Source organism: Chanodichthys erythropterus, chromosome 21 (genome assembly GCF_024489055.1).
Source record: "Chanodichthys erythropterus isolate Z2021 chromosome 21, ASM2448905v1, whole genome shotgun sequence".
NCBI lineage: Eukaryota > Metazoa > Chordata > Actinopteri > Cypriniformes > Xenocyprididae > Chanodichthys > Chanodichthys erythropterus.
In genome coordinates, this window is record NC_090241.1 from 29920456 (window position 1) to 29939284 (window position 18829).

An 18829-nucleotide genomic window follows, 5' to 3' on the forward strand; every position below is an offset into this window, starting at 1 on the left:
AAAAACGTTGAATATATATATTCCGATAGATATGGGTTTTGACTTGGTTTGTGCCAAATCTGGTGTTATTACCAGGGATTTTAAGGTATAGTTGCTAGGTGATTTTGTTTTGGAACCCTCAGAAAACTTTAACTCGATATTTCTCAAAATTGACTATGCTGACTATATCGACTTCAAGCATGTGTAGCTCAGTCATTTTTGTTAATAAATAGAGATATACGAGAGTCACAATAGCTAATTTTTGAAAATTTGCTCATTGCGACTCATTTTGCCAGCATTCCCATATATATTCATATGTATAGTATAAATACATATGGGGTGGGAGGGAAATGAGCTTACAATTATAAAAATAAATAAATAAAATGCACAAATTATTTTCTTTTGATTTTTGGGTAAAATATTTCAGACATTTCTTGTGAGATTCACCCATGGATCATTACAAAAAAGCAGGGTTAACACTGACCTCAGGGCACGGCCTAACAAAGATACAGCAAAGAGAGTTTTGAATGGCTTCGGTAAGGTCACATTTTAGCAATAATGTTCTCTCCGTATGAATCTACTGAATGAATAGGGTACTGAATGTGGATCACACACCCGACAGATCATGGATATTATATAATATCCACATAAAAGACCAAAAGTGGAGCAAGGGACCTTAGCACTCAGAAAGCAGCTTCCTCTCCACATCATTACAGTAAGCAGTATACATCGTTGCATTCATAAATTATTCTGTATAGAGCAAAGAGGGAAGATCCCTCTCACTTGCAGTTTTTCCTCCCATACACACCCTCCTCCCGCTGTCTTGCAGCAAATTGGTATTCCGTTCACACCTCACTTCAACTCAGCTAAAATCGTTGAGACAGGGATGGAAGCATACACACAAGTCTCGGGAGAGGCCGAGTTTACCCCATCATCTTTGCACTCCCCAGATAACACATGCACACACATACATATTCTATGAGACAAGTACATTCTGACAGTGTGACTTTTAATTTGTTGACACAGATGCAATTGAGTATGTTTTTTTAATCTAATTTAGCCCTCTCTATCCCAGTTTTCAAATTCAATATGAGCACTAGAAGGGAGGGCTTGTGGTCACCATGGAAACTGGATATAGTCGTCTTCAGGACATCGTCTACATACCTGTGAATACATGCTGGACTATGTTTATGTGTGTGGTTACAAATTGGTGAGAATGGCTGCATTGGTGATAAGGATCAAATCTTTCAAGGATATTAAGTTTGTGCAGTGTAAAGGGATTGTATTCCATTTGGAGATAAACATGGCCATGCATTACATACTTTATTACAGAGCTCTCTATCAAAAAGGATAAATGTTTGGGATTAAGTGGTGGTCATCTTGGTCACATTGTGTATGTTGAGCCTGAATAACAATTGAGGACACAAAAGGTCCCATAAAACCTTTTTATTAAATCAAATATTTTAAAATAAACATTCTGGCAATGCAAAAGTATGAGACCATCTCCCTCATTTCATATGATCATCTAGAAAATACTTTAGAAATATATATTTATTATATTCAGAAATATTTGTGTTTGAACAGCATTCACTGTTATGAAACTGGTAAATCTAACTGAAATGTTGAATTGACCTGAAGTTTTTCAATAGTTTCTTTGTCAGATTTATTCTAGATTTCCATTGCTTACCAATATCTGGTAATAACAGGGCGAGGTATGTGTTGTCCATTCATTCTCAATGTTGCTTCTGTTTGGGCTGCCAATGTGCATGTGCTACGTAATTTTAATATGAAATCATAAACATGGTCTTTTGTAAGAAATAAAATTGCACATGTAAGCACAGCATGAAGTGTATGTTCAGTTACTTTCTTAAAAACACTTTTTGAAAAATGAAAATTCTGTTATCATTTACTCATCCTCATATCGTTCCAAACCTGTATTCTTTTGTTTCATCTGTGGAACACAAAAGAAGAAATTTTGTACAGCCTTTTGGGTCCAGAACAACACTGGACCCCAATGGATGTGCAAAACAAATACAGAAATAAATAAAATCTTCTTTTATGTTATACAAAAGAAATAAATGCACACCGAAATGAAATGTAGGAGACTAAACAATGACAGAATTTTCAGTTTTGAAAAAATTAAAATTTGCTGTCAATTTACTCACCCTCAGGCCATTCAAGATGCAAGTGAATTTTTTTTTATTCAGTAAAACAGTAAAAAGGTTTTTTAGCTGAAACCGTGGTCCTCAGTGATTCATATAATGGAAGTCAATGGGTGCCATCACTTTGAGATTAAAAGAAACATGCAGACAAAACAAAATGAACACCCGCAGCTCCTGATGACACATTGAGGTTTTAAGAAGCGAAATGATTGGTCTATGCAACATTATTTACAACATATTACCTCTAATCCACAGCCTCGGCAAACGGTCCTGAGCGCATTCACGACAGTCTGGAGCGCAAGCTTCCTGTTGCATAACGACGTATGCGCGGCATACCTGCACATGCGTCATTATGCGACAGTCGCGGTGCAGACTGTCGTGAATTCGCTCAGGACCCTTTGCCGAGGCTGTGGATTACAGGTAATAATGCTGTAAATAATGTTGCATAGACCAATTGTTTCGCTTCTTAAGACCTTAATGTAGGAGATGCGGATATTAATTTTGTTTTGTATGCATTTCAAAGTGACGGCACCCATTGACTTCCAATATATGAATCACAGAGGACTATGATTTCAGCTAAAAATCTTCTTTACTGTTCTACTGAAGAAAAAAATTCAACTACATCTTGAATGGACTGAGGGTAAGTAACAGCAAATTTTCATTTTTGGGTGAACTATCCCTTTAAGCTTTGCCATACTAGTGAAAGATGACATGCAAGTAAATGACATGAGGGGGGGGGGGGGGTAAATTTAAACAGATTTTGGTCTCTTCCAATGAAACAATTGACAATTTATTCTCATACTGACTGATATGACACAAGAAATATGTGTGACAGATTTCTACAGATAATCTTCATGTCTATATAAAAATAAATCAATCAAGTAAAATCACACAGCATGTGAATATATTTTGAAGAGTGAGCTTGTGTGCAGGAATGTTGGTTGTTATATACGTGCACATTATCATACCATCAGCCCTCCCTATATCAGATACGCTTGCACACAAACACTCATACTGTATGCAGACCCATAACTGCAGTTAAGTAAGGCCAGTTTATTAGGGGACAGGGGAGGGGTGCACTAGTAAACAGGGCATAACATGTCTCTAATGCTATTCTTTAAGGTGGGCTCTGGACAGTGGCTAGCTGACGTGGGCAGTGACGGACTGTCCCCCTTGATTTACCAAACACACCTGCGCTTAAATGTCTGGTAAGTTTCCAGCCTCAAGCTAAATAAGTTTTAGCATAAATCCTGTTCTTTTCACAAACAACCATAGGCCAGATCCGCTCTGGCTTTATCTTACCCCTGCGATGCGCCAATGCAGGCTTGTTTACAGAAGAGGATAAAGGGCAAGAGGTGTAGGCAGTGATACATCCTCAAGATCCTGTCCCTTAATGATGTAACATGACCACTGTTTTCCAGTGAACTCTCCCGCATAAAGTCACCAGGATAGGCCCCCTGGTCAGATGCCTGTAAAATGATTCTCCAATGTACATTAGTCTCTGTTTTCTCTAAAGTAGTTGACTGAACTTGGCCTTCTTTCCCTTCTGGAGTCCGACCCTGAGGCCTCAGAGGCCCTTATCAAAAGCGTTGGAATGTCCCCTGTCCCCTTTGGGCCTCCGTGAGTTCTCTGAAGCCACATGGTTCTCATGGCCAACACTTGGGCTACTTCCCAGTGGGAATAGGCAGTTCTGACCTAGCAGCCTTTGGGCAGCTTCCAAGTGGTTGGTGGTCCCCTGGTAACCACCGAGTCGAGGCTTGGAGCTGAGGCCACCAAGCAGGCGCTCTGAGGGGCCACTCTCACGCAAATGTTCCTCGTCATCTGTGTCGGCATCGATGTACTTGCTGATGGACGCGTCGTGGAAAGTGAAGACTGCAGGGGTGATTGCCTTCTTCTCTGGTGTCTTAGGTGGAGTCCTGCTGCTGGCTGTTGTGTAGACTGACACCTCTGGGCTTAGGATGGAGTGGTCAGAAAGAATAGAGCTGTCGGACAGAGGACCACCAGATGGACTGGTCTCCCCACAACTGCGATGATTCACTCTAACCGCATAGATTTTCTGAGAGTTTATAAGCAGACCTTGTTGCCGTGAACCATCGGTGTTGAGAGGTTTAGCACCAGAACAAGGTGGCGTGAGCATGGTCTCATGCTCCAGTGTGGTCTGCAGGCTTGGATTAGCACTGACTCGACCAGAGAGGCCAGATCCAGGACTGTGGGAGAACCGAGAGCTCTCTGGGAGTGACAGACCCCCTGCCGGACTGTAAGGGAATCGCGGGTTCTCTTGGAAGTCTGTTGCACAGCTGATATAACTGTCAATGCTTGACAGACTTTTCATGTCTACCACCCCTTCACGGCCCCCATTCAGTGGGTCACCTCCTTGACCTGGCAAGGCTCCCAGCTCAATTTCATCCCTTCTATGGCCAGCTCGAGTTGTACTTCTGTCTTTGGTGTTCAGGTTGGGCTGTGACTGAGTCTTTGCCATCTGGTTGTACATCTCTTCTAATTTCTGTGCATTAAGCCTCTGTGGACTAGAAGCTCTCGCCTTGCTCGGTGAACCTTGCTCTGGGTTGAAGGAACGATTGGAACTGGTCTCTGAAGTTGCCCTCTTTGATGACCATTTCCATCGACTGGGTGAGAGATGGTTGTCCTGGGTTCTCTCACCCTTGTCCATGACCACCACATCCAGAAGCTCTGCACCACGGGAAAACGCCTCTCTAACATTCATGGACACTATGCTGCCATTGCGTTTGGCTCGCTCTAGAGCCTCACGTCTCTTGATGGCCTTCTCTTGCCGTTTCTGTTCCTTGTAGAATTCAGAAAAGTTGTTGACAATAATGGGAATGGGTAGAGCAATGACTAAAACGCCTGCTATGCAGCAAAGCCCACCAACAATCTTACCCAAAAGTGTCTTAGGGTAAATGTCTCCATATCCCACAGTGGTCATGGTAATAGTGGCCCACCAAAAGGAGGCAGGGATGCTCTTGAACTTGGTGTCATCCTCGTCCTTCTCCGCAAAGAAAACCAGACTGGAAAAGATCATGATCCCCATTGCTAAGAAGAGGATAAGCAGGCCCAGCTCATTGTAACTCCGACGAAGTGTAAAGCCCAGTGACTGTAACCCAGTGGAATGACGAGCCAATTTGAGGATGCGCAAAATCCGCATGATTCGAAAGATTTGCACCACCCGCCGTACATTCTGGAATTGCAGCACACTCTTGTTGGACTCTGTCAAGAATATGGTGACATAATATGGTAGGATGGCCAGCAAGTCAATGACATTGAGGGGTCCTTTAAAGAATTTCCATTTGTTTGGTGAGGAAAGAAAGCGAAGAAGATATTCCATGGTGAACCATGCGATGCACACTGCCTCCACATGGGCCAGCTGGGGATTATCAGTTGTCTGACCAAATTCATCTGTGTCTTGCAGCTCCGGGAGGGTGTTAAGAGACAAAGCGATAGTGGAGAGCACAATGAATAGGATAGAAATGATGGCCAAGATCTGAAAGACAAAAAAGCAAACAAAAAATCAACTATTAAAAATAAGAAAAACCTTCAAAGTAAAGAAATACTGACATTTGTGCATCATTACCTCTAACATAGGCTACTGGTAAAAACATTTTATGTACTAGTGTAGTGATAGCTTGACAGATCATTTCTACTTTGTGAATTTTTTATGTTCTTACCATAAGAGAAATCAAACACTTGTGTTTAAATAAAGACTGCTGCACTAAGTCTGATGAAATGTATGTTGGCAATGAATATAATTGTCCACTAAGGAGTTTCTTCTTTAATATTTTCTATAGATGCATAGTCAGGATTAATTAAAGTGAGAGAGACAGACAGAGAATGAGTTTGAAAAAGTGATGAGTAAGATCTAGGTAAATCATAGTAACTGACAATACATTTTTGTTTGTGACCATGAGTGTGATTTGAAGAAAACCTTGTAGAAACATGCTTTACACCAGAAAACCTGGTTAGACAACTCTGTGCTAAACAAGTTGTCAACTACATTGTCAGTCAAATCATCTACATAAAATCCAAGTCTTTTTACTCACTTTTGAGCTATTGAACTGAACGCAGGACATTGCATAATAATGGATTTACTTGTGATGTTAGGTCAAAAAAAAGCTGTATAAAATAATAAATGACTGAGTAATATTTAAAGAGCAGAGAATTTTTTAGATATAAAGAAATGTTCTAAAACTTGGAATAACCAGTAAAACCAGAATACTGGATAAGACAAATCCACAAAACAGTCAGACAGAAAATCATGACATGTTTTTATGATTAAAATCCTACTAAAACTAAACTCCTAGTAATAAAATCACTCAGTTTATTAATAAACAGAACTAGAAACTAAAACAACTAAACTGGGTGAAGTATTTAATTTTCTTTAGAGATCAAGATAACAAATAAAACTTGTGTGAGGTCTTGCTACTAAATCATCAGATAAGATCTGTCCTACAGTTTAAACACAAAATAGCTCCCTGTGGAACTTTCCAGAAAGAAAAAAAAAACTAAGATAGAAAATTAGAAAAAGATCTGTAAAGCTTTAAACCTCCCACAGAACAACATACTGTAATTTCCATTACAACAAAATAACAAAAATGTGGTACAATCCTAACACCACTAAGCCAACTAAGAAGCGTTCGCACTCAAAAAGAAAGACAATAGTCAGAGAAATTAACAAGACCCGAACATTGACTCGCAGAGCTCTTTGGCTGAGATAAGCGAAACGTGGACAAAGAAACTCTCTTCATAGACACTTTGGGGGAGTGGAAAGAAGGAGGCCACTTCTGGCAAAAGTCTCTGTGTGCTTTAAGCAAAAAACATGATGGTGGAAACAACATTGAGGATTCTTAAATTGAGAGTCAACTTGAGTCTACTGGGTGTGTAAATCTAATGACACCACTATGTTGAGGTGATGCCATGAATTATGAATCTCTAACTTCATCCTCTATCCCCTATTTTAGCCTGCTAATCTCTCTTTTTCTGTATTATCAAATGATTCACCTTCATATGAATAGTATGGAAAATCATTTGTGACTCATTTGTGATTGCATTTGTAGGTGTTTATCTGTGTGTATTAATGTGTCTAAGAAGAGATGATACCCTCCAGTCACGTGAGTCATGAGGGTAAGTTAGAAGTGATAATAAGATTAAAAACATCCCATAACCTATAAACAGCAAAGATTAGCCTTTTTATTTATAAGCTTGCCAAAGCTTCAGCAGCATTATTTTCACATCAGTATCAGCAACCACAATCTCTATAAGACACACTGGTGCCTCCATCCCACTTCCATCCTGCTTCCATCCCCCTTCTGTTTTATCCTCTTTGTCTAATAAAAGGCGATAATGCTGGCTGGATGTTTGTGATGTCATTGGTATCCATTCTATTGCTGCATTCCATTCTAAGATATAACATTTTATCAGCAACCACAATATCTACTAAGTTACAATGGACCTTCCATCCCCCTTCTGTTTTATCCTCACTGTCAAATAAAAGGCAGTAATGTTGACTGGATGTTTGTGATGTCATTGGTATACATTCTATTGATGGATTCCATTCTAAGATATAACATTTTTAAGTGATTAGCTGCGTTGTTCTGCTGGGGGAAGTTAAGAAAATTCTTAAGATAAATACTAAGAAGTTCTTAAGAATGTTCCTAAGTGCAATTCTTGAAAAATTCTTAAGAAGATCTCAAATATTTTCTTAAGAATATCTTTTTTTTTTTTCTTATGAATAAAATTAAAATAGCTATGGCTACAAAACATTTATTATCGCCACATTTTAATTGTATCAGTTTATTATAGCCTACACTCTAAAAAATGCTGGGTTAAAAACAACCAAAGTTGGGTTGAAAATGGACAAACCCAGCGATTGGGTTGTTTTAATAGTTTTAAATAGTTGGGAAATTAAAAACCAGATGCAATGGACTATATGCACAGAGCGTTCTTTAGAACTTCCGCATTAATATAAGCCAGCTCGAAAACTTCCGGTGAGATGTAATTTGCTGGTGTGTTGAGCATCAGTAGTGTAATACTTAGTTTATAATCAGAATATAGTCACTTAAATAGTCAGGCATAGCATTAATTTAGTTATTCAAACGTAAGACAGCTTCGAAAATAAATAAATAAAGACATACCTCAATGTTCCTCCTCGGCTAAATTCAATTCGACCATTAGTTTTCACACTTTTATGTGAAAAAAAAGCTTCAAAAATTAAATATTTATGGTGCACTTTAGTTAGATTAATTGAATAAATGTGTGTTTTCACAAGTGTGCTGAAATCATTGATCTTGCACTGCACTGACTGACATCTGCTGTGATTACAAAGGGAGAGCACGGTGCTCGCTTTCTGTGTAATTAATTCACAATAAAAGTTATTGTTTTTCATAAGATTTTGTGAGTATTTCATACTTCACATTGACAAAATGTATTTTAAACCTAGTTATTTTATAATGTTTAATATTTAGTCAAAAACGAAGTGAAAAGCGTTTAGAGGAAATGGCTGATATGTGCGCAAATAAATACTACTTTGCCGCCACCTGCTGGTTAAAGTGCTAATTACTGTCTTTTTTATTTTTAAATAAGTGTTTTTATCAAATGTTAAATTTCCTACATTTTTAAACGTTCGGTTTTACAATGGGGACAATCTCAGAAGGATGAACAAATTCTGTTTGTGGTCATCGCATTAAAAATAACATTTAAAGTCCTGGGGAAAAAATGTGTGTGTGTGTGTGTGTGTCTCTAATTACAGACACGGCATTTTTAAACAGTCCCAATAGCTTCGTCTTTGTTGCAATCAATAAAACTGGTTTATTGGCAAATTAGGTAAATGTAATAACTGCATTAAAATATAAATACAACATTAAAAGTCAACCATAGATGGTTTTGTGTCGATGTACAACGACTACAGAATGAACAGCTAACAGTTCACCGGAAGTGCCCGAGCTGGCTTAACGACAACCAGGAAGTAACCCGTGCATATAGTCCATTAGAGGCAACAATAATAGACAAAAGGTGAATGTTTATTGTTTAATAATTATTCATTGAACATTAATAAATGTTCATTTCCAATATACTTTGGGTTAATTTTAATTAAACAATACAGTAATTTTTAAACAATAGTTGAGTTAAATAATACTACCCAGCAGGTTGGGCAAACATTTAACCCAACCGCTGGGTTAAAACAACCCAATTGCTGGGTTTGTCCATTTTCAACCCAACTTGGGTTGTTTTTAACCCAGTATTTTTTAGCAATCACATTCCGATCGTGTTTTTGAATATAAAGTGCGTAGCCTACATGTGTAGTTTAACAGCATTAACCATCAAAAGAGAATACTCTCAGGAAAGCTAACATGGATGACTAGAAACGACTGATTGCAAATGATCCAGAAGCAAAGAATCGTAGCGCAAACATTATCTGCAGTGTCACTGCAAATTATATCTCAGAATATGTGCCAGATACATTAGGCTACTAAGTTTCTTGGTAGCCTATAAAGTCTAATCAGAGCATGATCAGGAAGGGTGAGAGGATCTGCTCGATCTCTAAGAGGCCTTTCTGGCTCTCTCTCCCTATAACAACCCAAAGAACTTCAATCTGGAACACAGACATCTAATTAGCCAAGTATACTAGTTTATACAAGTAAAATATTTAAGTAGTTACACAGTTTAATATAAGTTTTATAATTTTTTAAGGTTTAATATTTGAAAAAAGCATACATTTCATTAAATATCTTACCTTTTGGGGATTTACGAATAGTATTCAGTTATCCTAACTTTAAGAAGTTATTTAAGATGATTATAAATAACATTCTTTTCAAGAATTTAAAGTTTTCTTAAGTTTTGTCTTAAGAACAATCTTAAGAAAAAAGATAAGAACATTCTTAAGATTTTTTTCAGGTCTTTAAACAACCTCTATAAAAGACAAACAATTAGAATAGAACAACATAAGAATTCCCTTAAGAGATATGACATGAGATGTCTTTAATATTTCAGTTTTGTCCTAAGGAGCAGTCTAATGTTTCCTACAGATTTCAGACCTCAACATTATTGTGAAAATTCAGAGATTTCAGTATGGCTTCAATTTAGCTTCAATTAAAAAATTTCTCATCAAATGTTTGCAAGGCCAAACAAAGACAAAATCAATACCCCATAGAAACATAACTGACAACTCCATTACATCTGAGCTATAAAAGAGCAACCTCTGAGAAACAACAATTTACTACATCTCTGAGTGATTCTGAACCCTGAAGGTAAGAAAGAATCATTTCTGGGTCATTTTCTTGGCCTTTTACGTGTGTGTGCACATGTGCGTTACAAAATAACATTCTTAATGTTAAAAAGTGAAAAGGGCAACTAAAAAAAGACAGTCCACTTCAGTGACAATGAATGTTAAATGGGGAATACATTTTAAAAGGGTTCAGCGCATACAGTATTCTCAGTGCACAATCAATTGAGCCGTTGACCAAGTGATAATCAGTTAATAATGTCTGTACACACTCAAGCTGAGGAAGGCATAACAGGGTCAACTCCCTGTGTAAAGACAGCTAAGGATGCACAGGGAGAAATCTCAGGTGAGCGGCTCATTATCACATCCAGTGGGGTGCTCCTACAATCATGTACAAATTATGTTCTCCTGAGACACACAACAAATATACTCATATGCATACAAACACACACACACAAGTGTGAAGTCTCTAAAAGCTCCAAAAACATCCCATAAAGGGCTGCATGGAAAAAAAAAAAAAAAAACGCGAATGAGATTCTCAGTGACATGAAGCTAGTTCATTACATTATTTAAAATACATTAAAATTAATCCAGAAAATGGAAAAAAAACGTACACACTGCAACTAAATGGGATTGTAACTGCTCCTTTGAGCATTTCTTTTCATTTATTGATCAGGTTGTGCCACCTGCAGTGACGTAACTCTCTTTTTGATGCCAACAGCTCATCTGAGGCTGAAAAAAAATCACAGAAACGGGTACGCATCTTGAGCATTCACAATTTTCAATACTGTCTCAGGGACGGTAAACTATGTGCACTACGGTGTTATGGAAACACATTATGCATCAGAGAATGTGTGCGGTTTAAAAGCTATAGTAAATGCATGAAAACAATACTCAGTATTTTAACCATACTCAAGGATTATGTGAACATAAAAAATTGTGACATTATATGACATTTAGACCGTTTGTCTGCCAAATGTAACCAACATGAAGGAAGCCATGTTGTTGTCATTTGACAAGAGAACCACCCAATGATTGTTTTTATTTTTACATGAGGTGCAACTCCAAGAGAATATGTTTAACAAAAAAATGAAAGAGGAATTAATATATAATTCTTGTACCTTAAATGTGTATATATATATATATATATATACACACACACACACACACACACACACACACACTTCTCATTATATATTATTTATCACCATTAGTAAATATAAGCCTGCATAACCCAGTTGTTGTGCAGATGTTTCTGTGACTCTTGAGTGAAAACTCCTCTTTTGACCTTGACCACTGACATTCAACCACTGCTGCAGAATTGTCATGGCAACCTTCTTCAAGCTCAGTAGGAGGCAGTCACATGAAGAGGTTTGTTTGAAAAGTGTAGAAGCCTCTGTCCCTCTTATCAGCAACATCAACACCATGCTAGAGTAGGTGCTACTTACAAACATACAGCAGTCAGAAGGTGTTTATGCGGAAATGACTGTTGCTAGTGGTGTACTAAAATTCTGTAAGTTTACTTCACACTGGGTCCTTGTTTTATTGTTATGGATTTGCCTACCTGGTAGCTTTAATAATCGATGCCGTTTCCTTTTTTAAAAATTTTTTTAGGACTTATTTTTCCATTGATGGAATTTTCCGTGTGCATAATGTAGGCTGCGTCCAAAAACCTAGGTAGCTGTCTTGCTACCTCGCTGTCTTATAAGAGAATGACTTGTATGGCAACATTTGTGCATGAAGGCACCTCACAAACTGATTTAGGACAGACTTCTGAGGCAGTGTAACAGTTTAATGATCTACAGCAATATAGCGCGAGCTTTGGTGAGAACTAAACAAAGATTTAATTACTACAGTAGTATTTTCTCAATAGAAATTATGTCAAAATTGAAATATGTTGGTCAAAATCATACATTTATACACAAACTGACCAGCAAACGCAACTTTCGGACGCCATCTTTATTTTTCTAGCTCAACTGTCACAGGATTGTGGGATATCAAAGGCAGCTAAGGATACATCTATGCTTCCTTCAAAAATCTGAGGAAGGTATCTCGTGAGACAGGAAGTGAAGCTAACATTGGATTCGGACGTGCCTTGATGCCTTACTACCTTGAAATGTGTCCTCAGAAGGCAGCATTTTCCAGTTTTCGGACGCAGCCTTGGACTCCCTGCCAAATTATTACCCCCATCCATGTTTTCACTGTTATACATTAGGGGGCGCTATTACGCATCTTCTGAAAGAGCACAGAATCTCCGGATCAAAACACAGGCGAAAAGAAGCAGAAACAAGCTATAAAAGCATAGCTTTAAACATTAAACATATAAATCAAAACTGCCTAACATTAACGAATGAAATGTCTGGTTCTGATGATGGTTCTGAATCTGACGTGGATGAAGTCTTTGACAACAACACCATTTTCTCAGCTTTTTGTATAAAGTGTTGCTTTTTTATGAAACTTTCCCAATTTCAAGTGCATGATGCTGCTTTTTTACATTGCTGCTTTTGACAATGCATATTCAGATATTCATGCAACAAAATATTCTGGGGGCCATAGAAATTTTGTGAATGATCAAAAAAAAAAAAAAAAAAAATGCGGTGGCTGGCAACTTTTTTTTTTTTTTTAAGTTGGCGGAGAAAGAGTTAACTTGTATAGTATAGTATATTATAGTATATAGGCAATAGAACAGGAAATGATGGGGATAAGAACTGGAAAATGTCAGATTTGAACAGATTTCAATGTGTCAGAGTATAAGCAATAACTGTTAAGCCATGGCTTCAATAACAATATATCCTGTTGACGTCAATGGTTGATTCTGACTGTAAATGGCAATCATTTCTATCTTAATGAACCCCTAACCTTAAGTACTTAAACATAACTCACCTTGCACCATTTCCGCTATGGACATGAATGAGAGCACAAATAAAACAACTTGGATTTCATCTAACAGATGAAAAATCAGGTAAAAAATGATTTGGATCTTCAGTAAAGGAAGAATCCGAGCCAGAGACAAGAATCATATTGACGCACCAGTAAGCAACCATTCAGAAGCACCCTAGCAACTAGATAGCAATGCTTTTGCAACCACCCACAATGACCTAGTATCATGGCTAGGAGTTTTGCTTCTATATAGAACATTCCTTCATTTACGTCATTTACGTGAATGTGAGCAATCATCTAAAAAGTTGCAACAATGTGAGAAGCCAGACAGACCCAGACTTGTGGGTTGGTGTAAGGGGAGAGGGAGAGATGAGCTTCTGATAGTGTTGCCGAACACGCCTTCACGTCCCTCTGAAAGTGACACTGTCGCCATGGTTACCAGAAGAGACCATGTCTTCCACATTTTCCACCAAACGATGGCATGACAAAGCACTCAAACACACATTCACACACACATTCTCGTGAATATCAATGTGAAATGAGTTAAAATCCTTTATGAATAGTACAGTTTTAGTACTGCCGTTGAAGAATTGTCCTTGTCTTTATCCTCTGTTTGTCGTTCGAAACAGCTCTGACCTGATGCTGGAAGACAAGGTTCGGCTGAATTTGTAAAGCCCTTGAGATACAGAGGCAACAGCTGTGTCCTCGTGCGTGCACACACAGACAGAGCTAGATGACCTGAGCGACTGGTCCTTGGCAGAGCCCTATTTTTTTCGTTCATTATTCATTTGTCTGAAATGAGAGGGAAAATCCAGTCGCTAAGTCTATATATAAACCTGCCCAGCCCCTGATGTGGTTATTAATAGCTCCAGTCGGGCAGCTTTGGGATCCTGCAGGAGTGCTCTCTTAGAACACACACAAAAACCTCAGATGATGATCCAACAGACAGCATGTGGAAAAATGTCATGCTCCAATTTTTTTGCTTTATGTTGTATTTCATTGTAGACCATCCAATAGAATTATTGAATAACTAGATTTCAACATTTTCGGATATTACTTCTGATATCACAAGTCTCTATGATATTCAGATCTCTACGCAACACTCAAAAAAATGAATTGTTGGATTCACTTAAAAAAGCAGTGTCAAGTGGTTCCATGCTACTATATTGAGTTACTTGTATAAATAACAATTTAGTTGCATGAACAAAATAAATTCAAGTAAAGTTGACAAAATTTAAATACAAATAATTTGAATTTGTCACTGTTACATAATATTTATATGTGCAGTTTACTTAATAATGTTATGTTTATTATGTAAGGTGAGCACATTTATTGACTTAAAGGTGCTAAAGCGGATGTTTTGTTTTATACATTTTTGCAATATTACTTTAAAACTGTCTTTACTAACTGATAAAAGACTATTTATTAGGTGCACTGAAAGTAATAATATTAATATACATCATCTGTGCACAAGGTAGGGCCTTAAAAAACATCAGCCAATCGTTTACGCGATCATCGTATCGCGTATCGCAATACGTATCGTTTCACTTCAGAAGACATTGATTCATCCATTAGGGTCGTATGGATTACTGTAGTTATTGCTGTTTGATGCTTCGACTTTTAGGAACACGTGAGCTTGCATTATAAAGCGTTCCCAGATGATTTATTTTTTTCCTAAAATCCTTTTTGTGTTCATCTTAAGAAGGAAAGTCGTATACATCTCAGATGGCATGAGGGTAAAAGATGAGTAAACGGTGAGCACATTTCCGGGTGTTCTGTATTTTTTAAATACAGAATAGCAAATGGGATTCCCTCTTAAGATTCATCAGTGGAAAGAAAGAAAAAGAGGAACAAGAGGAGGAGGAAGCCAAGCAAGAGAAACAAATAAGAAGTGTTATAACTTTAAATCTGTTTTGAAATAAGTTGTTTTTCAAATAAAGTTTTCCAAGTGATATGACTGTTTGCGTTTTTATTTATTTATTTATTTTTATTAATTACTTACCCTGTAACTACATGAAATAAGAGGGTAACAAGCTCCAGTTTAATTTACGGCCCTTAATGTCATATTTACCCCTTAGTTATGTCATACGTACCCCTTAGTTATAAAATATTAAAAGTATGAATAATTTGTTATTTTTCCTGGTTGTTACCCCTTTATTCCCAATACTTCACATATTGTTCCCCTATACTTACACATACTTACTGTATAGTTACACTATAATTATTGAAAGTTACGCTGTAACTTTGTTGTAATTACGCAGTACTTTCCGGGCTGTAATCTAAAGTGTTACCGATTATTATTATTACTCATTTTTAGCAGAAACAACTCATTTAAATTCAGTTAATGTAGTTACATGAGTTTTTTTAAGTAATGAGAACAAGGAAGGTTTGAGTCAAATTAACAACAGTGAAAGGTTTTTTTTAGTGGTGTCTTCTTCATTGTGTAAAAGTGTTAATGCACAGATCAAACAGATGTTTTTTTTTTGTTTTGTTTTTTCAGAGTATCTGAGGCATGAGTTGCACAGGCTCTGCCTTCTTCTGGAAAGTGGGGTGGGGAGCAGCAGCTCATTTGCATTTAAAGATACATGCACGAAAACAGCATGCTTTTCCTTCCACTCAAAAATGGGCAGTTACAACACAGCATAATGATCTGTGGGGTATTTTGAGCTGAAATGTCTGACACGTTCTGGGGACGCCTGAGACTTATATTATAATTTGTTAAAAGGGGCATAATAAGGTCCCCTTTAATGAAAATTATGTCATCATTTACAAAACACAAAAGAAGATATTTTGAAGAATGTTGGTTCCCATTGACTTCCATTCTACTTTTTGAACTCACAATGGAAGTCAATGGGAACCGAAACAGTTTGGTTACCAACATCGTTCAAAATATCTTCTTTTGCATTCCACAGATGGCAGAAAGTCATACAAGTTTGGAACCACAAGAAAGTGAGTATGAAGACTATCCCTTTAAAAGTTAGGTTCCTAAGTATGAGTAATAATAATTCTGCAAAGTGTATCTAATCTCTCATTTGAGTGTCATGATGAGAAATGAGATCCAACAAAAAATATGCTGTTATGCACCAGTCACACTCTCTGAGACACAAACTTGTTCATAAATTTCATATTAGACACTGGCACAAAGAATCAAACACAAACCCCAAAAAAAAGCGGTTCACAAAGTAAACATGCACATACGCACGCCGCTGCTTATCCTGGCAGAGACAGCTGTGCGTTCAAGCGTCGCACAAGACACAGTTGCTATGGCGACAATGACGACACGCTTTTTTGCATTGCAGGGATGAGAGAGAGAAAAGAATGCATGCGTGTGTGTGCGTGTGTGTCAGTGGAAAATCAGACAGTGGCGAAGGCATTTACAGAAATGCAACAAGCTAAAGATGAAAAGTTCAGACATGGAGAGCAGCAACACATTCTAATGTAGAAGAACTAAAGCCTTGACAAGACAATGTGCAGTTGGAGCGTACACTCCCAAAAGTCAACGAATCATGTAATTTGACTCTTGACCTGAATGTTTAAAGTTTAAAAGCAGTAACACCATGGAACAAAGAGATAGCGTTCAAGATTACACTTAGGAAAAGGTAATTAAGAGAGGCGTACCGCAGCAATCACATTATTTTTTAATGTATCTCCGAGAGTAGTCTCAGTTATTTTCCACATGGAACCTACATTGGTACACAAGCATAACTACTAAGAGTATAAGGTTCATTTTCAAGAAACTGTGCTAGTGGCTGACTTATTTAATATATAATTTACAGCATACCGGATGTAGTCACATTATTTGAAAGCTTTGACGCTGATTAGTGTGTAGTGTAAAAAAACATCAATTTGAAAATGAAAATAAATATGTCTGTTTATTATTAGAATATCAGACAATGCATTTTAAAGGGTATGTACAAGAAAAATATTAAATTCTACCTAATTTTCTACCTATTTTGTCAAATATTATTACAATTTAAAATAACTTTTTAAAATTGTATTTTAATAACATTTTAAATTGTACTATTACAAATTACTTATATTTTGACATATTTAAAATGTGATTCTGTGTTCAAATGTATTCCCGTGATGGCAAAGATGATTTTTTACTCTAATCTTCAGTGTCACATGATCCTTCAGAAATCATTATGCTTATTTGGTGCTCAAAAAACATTTCTTATCACAGTTAAAAATAGTTGTGTGACCCACTAGCAGTTAGTCAAAGGGCATTCAATCGTACTTTTCTGTATCAAATTATGCAAATCTATATTTTCAGGGAAATATCTTAAAAAAGTTATGAACAGTCTAAAAGAAAAAGCATTGATGGCTAACTGGTAAGACTAGTCTGAGTGGTTTATGCAACTGGCCCCTGTGGTTTCACAGACAGGGCTTAGATTAAGCCAGGATTAGGCCTTAGTTCAATTAGGACATTTAAGTAGCTTTCATAAACATGCCTGGTGTGCATCTGGACATATTTTAAGATATGTCGGTACAAGTTGCTTTCAGTTAAAACAGCTCAAACATGTATTTTAGTCTGGGGCTAGGTTTAAGCCTTGTCTGTGAAACCAGGGGTCAGGTAGCTTACTGACCCTAAAATTTTAAATAGCAGGCACAAATGGCACCATTTCTTGAGAAAGGCCTATACAATGTTCTGGTTCTAATGTAAAGACATTGAGGGTCATTCTCTCTCTCTCTCTCTCTATCTCTCTCTTTCTTTCTTTCTTTCTCTTGCGTCTGACTTAGAATCACACACCCATCCTTGAGTGCCATTTATTTTTTACCCCTGGCCTTTGCATCCCTGTCAAATCCATTCCAGCGGCAATCCAATCTATGAGACCCAGAGAAGGGTCTGCACTAAAGATGCTCTCCGTGCTTCAGAAGGTCTTGTGTAGTGTGTTTTACGGTCGTTTCTATTGATTGCACTGACTATAACGTAGCACAGTGGGAGCTACCTGTCACTATAAAAATGACAAGCAAAATGGCAGGGACAGAATAAAATGACAACATGGGAAACTGTTGAACACTGCTCCTTTTCTTTTCCCCATTCCTTTGATTTATTAGCATGTTGCTCATTCGAATGGAATTTCTATGCAATAGGGAAAGAAATGGATTGTTCTATTTCCATATGATTAAATGTGTACATTTTTTATATTACATTATTTGGTAACACTTTAGAATACTGTTCCATCATTAATGAATAACAAGACAACAACTGAGTAAAGGCCTGTTTACACCATGAACAGTAACTATAAAGATAACTTCAACTATATTTATAGCTGCTGTTTCAAAGTGTGTACAACATGTTTTTACTGTTCTTGTTGCATTTACACAGCTTTAACCAGCTGATGTCCTCAGCTATGTTTCGAGTGAATCTAGCAAGTGAATTTAGCTGATGAAGTCAATATAGTGGAATAAATGCAACCAGGGTTGTGTTTACATTATTGGGGGCCCTAAGCAAATCTCCAGAAGAGAAAAAAATCGTTCTGAAAGTGATCCCAACAATATTGTTTCTCTATATCGTTATTGTTATAGCTGTGGTGAGTGGTGTTAAAACTATATCTTTATTGTTATCTTTATAGCA

At 37.2% G+C, this 18829-nt stretch overlaps 1 protein-coding gene across 1 annotated transcript in view; it reads right to left on the minus strand.

Moving 5' to 3' along the window:
* Positions 1-3708: 3708 nt before the first annotated feature.
* Positions 3709-18829, minus strand: part of kcnb1 (potassium voltage-gated channel, Shab-related subfamily, member 1) — a 31742-nt gene continuing 16621 nt past the window's right edge. The window contains exon 2 of the mRNA XM_067373963.1: positions 3709-5637. Within this exon, the coding sequence (XP_067230064.1) occupies positions 3709-5637 (1929 nt within the window). The remainder of the gene's footprint in view (positions 5638-18829) is intronic.